The sequence below is a fragment of the Labrus bergylta genome, chromosome 17 (assembly GCF_963930695.1).
Source record: "Labrus bergylta chromosome 17, fLabBer1.1, whole genome shotgun sequence".
Lineage (NCBI taxonomy): Eukaryota > Metazoa > Chordata > Actinopteri > Labriformes > Labridae > Labrus > Labrus bergylta.
The window spans coordinates 25893806-25902891 of NC_089211.1; the positions used below are offsets into that span (position 1 = coordinate 25893806).

The 9086-nt window shown below is 43.7% G+C and overlaps 1 protein-coding gene across 1 annotated transcript; it reads right to left on the reverse strand.

The window, feature by feature from the left end:
• Positions 1–2170: 2170 nt before the first annotated feature.
• On the reverse strand, positions 2171–8882 carry LOC136183238 (short-chain specific acyl-CoA dehydrogenase, mitochondrial-like). The gene is made up of 8 exons (XM_065965994.1): positions 8736–8882; positions 8539–8650; positions 8253–8404; positions 7998–8168; positions 7634–7771; positions 7437–7532; positions 2451–2507; positions 2171–2361 (listed from the first exon to the last, which is right to left on the reverse strand). The coding sequence occupies exons 1-8, from the start codon at positions 8865–8867 to the stop codon at positions 2209–2211; spliced, it is 1011 nt and encodes a 336-aa protein (XP_065822066.1). The 5' UTR covers positions 8868–8882; the 3' UTR covers positions 2171–2208.
• Between the last annotated feature and the right edge of the window lie 204 nt (positions 8883–9086).

Sequence of the window (9086 nt, forward strand, 5' to 3'; positions counted from 1 at the left end):
AAATCCATCATCTGTATCAGTTTGTAAGTCTGTAAAAACTTCAACCAATGTCTGCCACGAGGTACCAATCTGATGAACCAATCAGACGCCTCCCTGTCTCCCTGCTCGCTCTCTACCTCTTGCGTGCTCTAGCTCACACTCAAAGAGCGTCACCGATGACTTTAGGAGTTTAAACTGTGAGTTTACTGACCGCTGAATGAGACATGAGACGACATAGTTTCTACACAATGACAGAGATGAGCTGAGGTCCACTTCTGGAGGGACGGCGCTCGTGTATCTAAGTGAGGAGGCGTGGCTTTAGAGGGAGCACAGAGGGGAGGGGGCTGTCACTGATTGGACCTTTAACTTCAGTCCAACATCTTCTTTCACCTCTTTAAATTCTAAATGTTAAAATAAAATCCATCATTCCTCTGAGCTGTAAATATGTTTTAATCATCACACTATAAATTACAGTAAAATATGTACACGTTACCGAGGCACAAGAAGTCTGAGATGAAAAACGAAGAAAACAGACGTGAAGTGTTTCAAACCGTTTCATAAAGTGATCACATGTTTGTTCACTTCCAGATTGAAGGAGGGTTTTTTTTCTCATCTGCACATTCTGGCTTTTATTTCCACTCATTCATGAATCTGTGAGGCAGGAAAAAGTAGGTCAACACATATGAAAGCATGCCGTCGCCCTCTGCTGGCCAAACTGAAAAATGCAAGAAGAGAAGAAGAAGGTGTTTTTCCTCATGTAGGCAGACTGGATCTTAAAGGGTCAGTACACAAGCTTTTCTTCTCCACATAATCAGAACTTTTGAGCACCTTTAAGGTCGAGCCTGGAGCGTCCGTCTCGTCTTTTACAATCTACATTTTGGATGTTTATCACTGAAAAGGCGACACCTGGAGGAACTTTTTTTCTGCAATGTTTGACAGGTAATATTGGAGAAAAAGTGGCGTTTACAAACTGCAGATAACCTGAACATCGTTAGCACCTTTAAAGGAAGAATGATCGACATGTTCCACATCAATAAATCATAAAGTCTGTCCTGTGTAAATGTGTCTCTGAGTCCTGACTGTCTACAATGAGGGAGAAGCTCGAGTCCCGCTGGCTGTGTTGTTGTCAGGGCCGTGTTTACATGGACGGGACGGCCGGCTCCTCCCCTTGTGTATAAAAGCTGTTTTAGTCAAGAACTAGAGAGAAGAAGAAGAACATACTCACTGATTATTTGTTAGTAAGAGTTTTTAGATCACGCTCATTCTGTGTCAGTTTACATGAAATGTGAAGCTACGAGCTAACTAAAGAGCGCTAACATTAGCATGCTAACACAACAATGTGAAGCTACGAGCTAACTAAAGAGCGCTAACATTAGCATGCTAACACAACAATGTGAAGCTACGAGCTAACTAAAGAGCGCTAACATTAGCATGCTAACACAGGTGATTGCAGCTCGAGATAAGGACCATTTTAATTATGGTGCGTTCTTAATCAACAACTCCTTCATGTGAGCGTGAGGGGACGGGGGGGTTGGAGGTGTGTCTCTGGAGGAGGCGTGGCCTAACAGCAGTTTGTTTTGGTTTAATTCTGGAGCTCATGGGCGACATCTACTGGATCAAAAAAAGTTGCAGATTCTTCCTTTAAGGTCAACCACACAGCTTCTGTTTCGTCTTTTACAAACCACAACATTTCTATGTGTTTTATTTAAAAGGCGAGCGCTCTAAAGTTATGGATATAACCACAACGGGAAAGTGACGCTTTAATCTGCAGCTCTTCACATTCACATGAAATTACTCAACATGTCAGTCAGTAAAATAAGGTCGACAGGGGACGTTTTTATGAGTTGCTTTTTAAAGTTCTTTGCAGAGATGTGTTATAAAATGACATCAAAGGCCCCGTGTCCACTTGGTGTTTTTTTTTTTTCTGAGCGCCAGCATCTGAGATCGTTCTCAGGAGAAAGCGGCCGCCTTGAGAAAAATCAAACGACAGCGTCTTTTTTCTGAGTGCTCCACCCGCTCCATCCGTCAAATTGAAAATCACTCAACTTTTCAGGAAGGCGCTGTTGAAGTCACCGGCGCTCTTTTCCAAACGTTAAGTGGCGTCTCCACAATCACGTGAAACTCAGATGAGGTCTCACCTGATCAACGCGGCTCCTTTTAAATCTGAATGAATGAGGTGATGTCCCAGTGTGCGTGATTATTACTCGTCCATATTGTGGCGTGCGGGGTCTATGCTTGGTATTCCTTCAGGATCTGGCCGGCGATCACCAGCCTCTGGATCTCACTCGTGCCCTCGTAGATCTCTGTGATGCGAGCGTCGCGGTAGTGCCTCTCAGCGGGCATGTCTGACACGTAGCCCATCCCACCCAGAACCTGGATCGCCTGATGGAAAAGTGCAAAACACACCAAAAGTTAAAAACGTCCCGTCTCTTTCTGCACGCTTAACCGTCTGCGTGGTCGATTCTTCTTACCTGATGAGAGCAGAATGTGGCGGCTTCTGATGCGGCGAGTTTGGCCATGGCTGCTTCCTGCAGGAAAACACAAAAGAGGGTTCATGTCTGTTAAACTGGAGGAAAAAAAAAAGAGCAGAAAACTGTCTTTGGGTATCACATTTTGTGTTGCTTTCCCTTTAATTCTGTGTTTTATTAGTGCTTAGTGTTCATTGGTCCAGGAGCAATCCATCATAGCAGTCTCCAATTATATTGTGTTTAGCGTTAGCTCCTCCCTCTTTTATAATGGCTTCTCAGTGGAATCGTTCTTTCTGGCCTTTCTCCTGGACCAAGGTTCAAGGTTGTCTTTATTATCCCTGCAATTTGTTTTGCAGTCAGCAGTAAAAACACACACATACAGACAGCCCGAAATGAGCAAACAATATAGAAAGGACCGTAAATAAATACAATAGATAAGAAACACAACACACAGTTAGTGGTTTAAAAAGGTGACGGCAGCAGGAACAAATGAGTTTCTCAACCTCTTTGTCCTGCATGCTGGCAGGCTGAATCTGCGGCCTGACGGCAGCAACTTCAAATCCTTGGACAAAGGATGACTTTGTTCTGCCAAGATTGACTGAGCTTTCTTAAGACACCTTGTTTTATATAAGTAAGAAAGGTCAGAAAGGGACGATCCTGAGATTCTGACACACATTTTGCGGTTTTTGATGCTGAGTGATCCGTACCAGGTCACCATGCAGAATGTTAAAACTGATTCAATAAAACAGGAATAAAACATCTTCACAAAAGTGCTGTCAACATTAAAATTCCTAAGCTTCCTCAGAAAGTGCACACGCTGATGAGCTTTTTTGCAGACAGCTTCAGTTTGGAGTTCGAAGGTGAGTTTGTCATCGATGATAGTCCCCAGGTACTTGTACTGGTGCAGCACCTCAACAGCCTGGTTGTTAATAAAAACAGGGATTATTCCTGAAATCCACTGTCATTTCTTTAGTCTTTAGGACATTAATGTCCAGGAAGGAAGACCTACACCAGTCTGTGAATTCAGTCAGGACAGGGCCGTGATCTGGGTCATCAGTGCTCAGGAGGGAAACGATCACCGAGTCATCTGCAAACTTGATGATGTGTCGGTTCTCATGTCTGCTTTGACACTCATTTGTGTATAGTACAAATAAAAGGAGAGAAAGGACACATCCCTGGGGTGATCCAGTGGAGGAATAAAGAACATCTGATACGATGCCATTTGCTCTCACACGCTGTGACCTTCTTGTTAAAAATTCCATCAGCCAGCATATAAGACCACTGTCAATGTTGTGGATGGACTTGAGCCTATCTGCTAAGATGTGTGGTTGTATGCAATTGAAATCAATAAAAACTAGGTGTGTGAGGGACTTCGCCCCCTCAAGGTGTGTCAGGACTGTGTTTAACAAAGTGCCCACTGCGTCCTCAACACCCCTACCTGACCTATATGCAAATTGTAATGGATCCAAATTTGCTTCCACAGTTTTTAAAAGTCAGTCCTTTACAATCTTCTCAAATTACTTCATTACAAGAGAGGTAAGCGCTATAGGTCTAAAGTCACTGAGTGCTTTAGATTTTTGGGCACAGGTACAATTATGGAATCTTTCCATAAACAAGGAACTCTGTGAATGTGGAGAGACAATTTAAAGATAAAACAGAAGATCCCTGCCAGCTCTACAGCACAGTTCTTTAGGATGCGCCCTCCATTTCTATCAGGTCCCAGACTTTTCCTTTCCTTGACGCTACGGAAGTGTCTCAGGACCATGCCCTCATCAACATCGATGCTGGCCTGCCCTGGGGAAACGTTTTTAAAAGTTGACTGTTCTTTACTGAAGTCGCAGTCGTTAAACGGATTAAAGAAAAAGTTCAGTTCATTGGACAGTTCAACATCAAGCTTGTCATCAAGGGAGATTGTACATTTCTTAGATTGTATCCCCATTATAGATTTCACACCCTCCCATGCAGGTCGTGAATATCCAGAAATGAACATTTCATCTACTTTGTCCTTGTAGCTACGCTTTGCATGCTTTATTCCGATATTAACTTGTTTTTGTAGTTCCCTGTACTGAGTCATATCCCCTTTATTAAAACTGATATTTAGTTGGATAATTGTGCTCTTGACAGACTTAGAAATCCATGGCTTATTATTTGGATAGATGGAGACTAGTTTTTGGGGGATGACCAAATCCTTGCAGAAGGTGATGTAAGCTGACACAGTCTCTGTGAGCTCATCAATGTCAGTACAGTTAACTTTAAACAGGTCCCAGTCTGTGCAAGAATAACAGTCCTGGAGACATTTAACTGATTCCTTCGACCAGACCGGAACCAATCTTTGTTCTGGCTTGTTCCTCTTCAGGACCAATTTGTAGGATGGAGCCAAATAGATGACGTAGTGGTCAGACGTACCAAGCGGAGATCTCCGAAGGGATTTATACGCTCCTGTCACAGATCCATAGCAAAGGTCCAGTGTTTTTGTGAGACGTGTCGGACAGGTCACGTACTGGTAGAAGTTACATAAGGACTTCTCTGGTTTACAATGATTAAAATCACCCATTACAAAGTTCGGTCAGGGAATCAAGGCAGACATGACATCTCAACGATTTGTATCAAAATATTACAGAAATGTACTAAATACGACGCTCACAACTTATAATTCACAACTGAGGGCAAGGCAATCTTTCTTCTTTGACATCATCACCAGAAACAATAATAATGCTCATGCCCTGTTTGCTACTGTCGACAGGCTAACAAACCCTCCTGTGTCAATAGCATCTGAATTTCATTCTACCAGGGCCTGTAATACATTTTCCACCTTCTTTACTGAAGAAATCCAGAAAATTAGACAAACTGTCAGTAACTCATCATCAGGATCAGGACATGTGCTGTGTCCATTTAAAACCAACTTAAGCACCATGACACAATTTAATCAAATCAACCTTAAAAACCTGGAGGACATTATACAACAATTAAATTCCTCCTCCTGCTGTCTTGATATTCTGCAAACAGGTTTTTTCAAAAAAGTTTCCCAAGTCATGGCTCCAGATCTGTTACAAATAAACCTGTCTCTTCTCTCAGGTGTCTTCCCACAGGCCCTGAAAACAGCAGCCATCAAGCCGCTATTAAAAAAAAATCAATCTAGACAAGTCAATAATGAACAATTACAGGCCTATATCAAATCTTCCTTTTTTAAGTAAAATAATCAAAAAAGCTGTTTTTCAACAGTTAAATAACTTCTTGACATTGAGCGACTGTTTCGATGTCTTCCAGTCAGGTTTCAGATAAAATCACAGCACTGAGACAGCTCTGGTTAAAGAGTTTAATGACATTTGTTTAAACACAGACAGTGGCAGAACCTCAGTCTTAGTTTTACTTGATCTCAGTGCTGCGTTCGACACAGTTGACCACAATATATTACTCGACCGACTGGAAAACTTGGTGGGAGTTTCTGGCACAGTACTAAACTGGTTTGAATCCTACTTAAAGGACAGGGACTTCTTCGTGTCTATAGGTAACTTCAAATCTGAGCAAACAAAATTACTTGTGGAGTTCCCCAAGGTTCCATCCTGGGGCCTCTTCTGTTTAAACTCTACATAATCCCACTAGCTCAGATTATAAAAAACAATAAATTAAGTTATCATAACTACGCAGACGACACACAAATATATATTACAATGTCGCCAGGCAACCATGGTCCCATAAAAGCACTGGGTAAATGGATAGAGCAAATCCATGAGTGGATGTGCAAAACTTTTCTCCAGCTAAACAAAGACAAAACTGAGGTTGTTGTTTTTGGAGCAAAGGAGGAGCGACTAAGAGTCAGCATGCAGCTTCAGTCAGTAAGATTTAAAACCACAGACCAGGCAAGAAATCTGGGCGTAGTGATAGACTCAGACCTCAATTTTAAAAGCCACATTAAGACAATTACAAAGCCAGCCTACCATCACCTGAAGAACATATCAAGAATTAGAGGACTTATGTCCCAGCAGGACCTGGAAAAACTTGTCCATGCTTTTATCTTCAGTCATCTTGATTACTGCAACAGTGTCTTTACAGGTCTGCCTAAAAAATCAGTCAGACAACTGCAGCTGATCCAGAATGCTGCTGCTAGAGTCCTCACCTAAACCAAGAAAATGGATCACATCAGTCCAGTTGAGGTCTTTACACTGGCTCCCAGTCTGTCAGAGAATAGACTTTAAAATCCTGTTGCTGGTTCATAAAGCGCTTAAAGGTTTAGTCCCCAGAGTCAGAACCAAACATGGAGAAGCAGCGTTCAGTTTCTATGCTCCTTATATCTGGAACAAACTCCTAGAAAACTGCAGGTCTGCTGAAACTCTCAGCTCTTTTAAATCCAGGTTGAAGACTCACCTGTTTACAGCTGCCTTTCATTAAACAGCTTTAATAAGATTTTGAATTTTAACTCTGCACTGTAACTTTTAACTCTTTTTATAGTTTTACTTTATTTATTTCAATTAGTTTCATTTGAATTATTTTTATTTGAACATATGTTCAGATTTAATAATTCCAGTGATTTTTAAATGTTCTATTTTAATGTTTCTTTTCTTTCCTCTGTCATGATGCTTTTGATGTCTTGTGTGAAGCACTTTGAATTACCTTGTTGTTGAAATGTGCGACATAAATAAACTTGCCTTGCCTAAATACACACAAATAGATAAAACTTACTTTCTTGTCAGGGAGACGCACACAAAGGAACCACGAGGATGCAAACAATACCACTCTGGAAACTTGTAACCAGTCTATACATCTAACTTGGTCCAGGAGAAAGGCCAGAAAGAACGATTCTACTGAGAAGCCATTATAAAAGAGGGAGGAGCTAACGCTAAACACAATATAATTGGAGAGTGCTATGATGGATTGCTCCTGGACCAATGAACACTAAGCACTAATAAAACACAGAATTAAAGGGAAAGCAACACAAAATGTGATACCCAAAGACAGTTTTCTACACAAAGCATCAAGTGAGATTTTTACCTTTGTGAAAGGTTTCTTTGAATCTCGAAGGAGGGCGGCCTTCCAGGTGAGCAGACGAGCGCTCTCCACCGCCACGTTCATGTCGGCAAGTTTGAACTAAAACCAGGTGGAAAAAAACTCAAGATGATTTATCTATGAAGCAGGAACATCAAAGATCCTGTTTCCATTCTCTAAAAACTGATGAGGTGCGTGGTTACCTGTACGGCCTGCAGTTTTCCGATGGGCGCTCCGAAAGCGATGCGTTTGTGTGCGTAGTCTGCGGCGCAGTCCAGAGAGGCCTGAGCGATACCGAGAGCCTGAGCGGCGATACCGATCCTCCCGCTGTCCAGAGTTTGCTGAGCGGGGCAGAGAGGTGAAGACTTCACTAATCGTAATGTTATCATTAGACAAAACACGTGCTCGCTGCAGGTCACTTAGCACGCCGCTGTCAACTGCGTTTCCTGAATACGGTCTTTAACGACTCGCCAGGCGGGGAATCTGAATCCTCTAACCGAATCAGAATCAGAATTTATTTGGCAAAGGATTCAGCTCTCGTTCCGACATGTTGGCTGCTGTAGTTACCATGCCGATCTTGAATCCTGCACCTCGAGGACCCAGCATGTTCCCCAGCGGCACCCTGCAGTCCTCCAGGATGATGTTGGCCGTGGACGTGGCTTTGATGCCCAGCTTGTCCTCCTTCTTCCCCAGAGAGAGGCCCGGGTGAGGCATCGGGATCAGGAAGGCGCTGATGCCCTGCAGACACCAACGAGGGCACGCTCTGTGGTCACACTGCGTTCTGAGTGTGTGTGTGTGTGTGAGTGTGTGTGTGTGTGTCACCTTGTGTTTGAGCTTCTTGTCCGTGGTGGCGAACACGACGGTGGCCGCGGCGTCCCAGCTGTTGGTGATCCAGGCTTTGGTTCCGTTCAGCACCCACTCGTCTCCCTCCTGACGAGCCACCGTGGACGTCGCGCCCGCGTCGCTGCCGTTACCTGGAGGAGACGTGCAGATCAGTTTAGAGACACAGGTGGCTAACTTTATTTTAAAATGGCGTCTTTAAGACTCCTCAGTTTTTATCCCTCGTCTCATTAGGGGCGTGAACACGTGCGTGAGGCGTGGCGTTTACCCGGCTCGCTGAGGGCGAAGCAGCCCACCTTCTCCCCGGTGGTGAACGGCGTGATCCACTCCGTCTTCTGTTCCTCTGTGCCGAACTTCAGGACGGGTCCGATGTAGAGCGACTGCGAGGAAGAAGACGCGCACAGAGGTAAACACGACAACATCACAACACAAATATACGTTGCTATGGCGACCGACCGGGCTCACATTGTTAACGGACACCACGCATCCCGTGCTGGCGCAGCCTCTGCTCATCTCCTCCACCGCCAAACTGTACGCCAGGTAGTCCATCCCGGCTCCGCCCAGCTCCTCCGGGACCTCCATGGCCATCACGCCCATCGCTCCCAGCTCCTGAACCTGAAAGAGAACTGTTTGTTTTTCCTGAAGTATCCAAAGTATCAAAACGATATTTTAAAAAAAACTACCCCGAACGTTTGGGGCGCAAAACGGGCCTCATGATCGTCTGGTGTGTAGCCAGCAGAGGTGTAAAGAGTACTAATATATTCTACTCAAGTAAAAGTACCAGTTTAAAAATGTACTTTAAGTAAAAGTTACTTT

Coding starts and splice junctions, on each gene's coding strand:
- LOC136183238 (XM_065965994.1), bottom strand. CDS start 8,867: ATGGGCGTGATGGCCATGGAGGTCCCGGAGGAGCTGGGCGGAGCCGGG. Junction 8,651..8,735: donor GCGTGGTGTCCGTTAACAAT/GTGAGCCCGGTC, acceptor TCTTCCTCGCAG/TCGCTCTACATCGGACCCGT. Junction 8,405..8,538: donor CTTCGCCCTCAGCGAGCCGG/GTAAACGCCACG, acceptor CGTCTCCTCCAG/GTAACGGCAGCGACGCGGGC.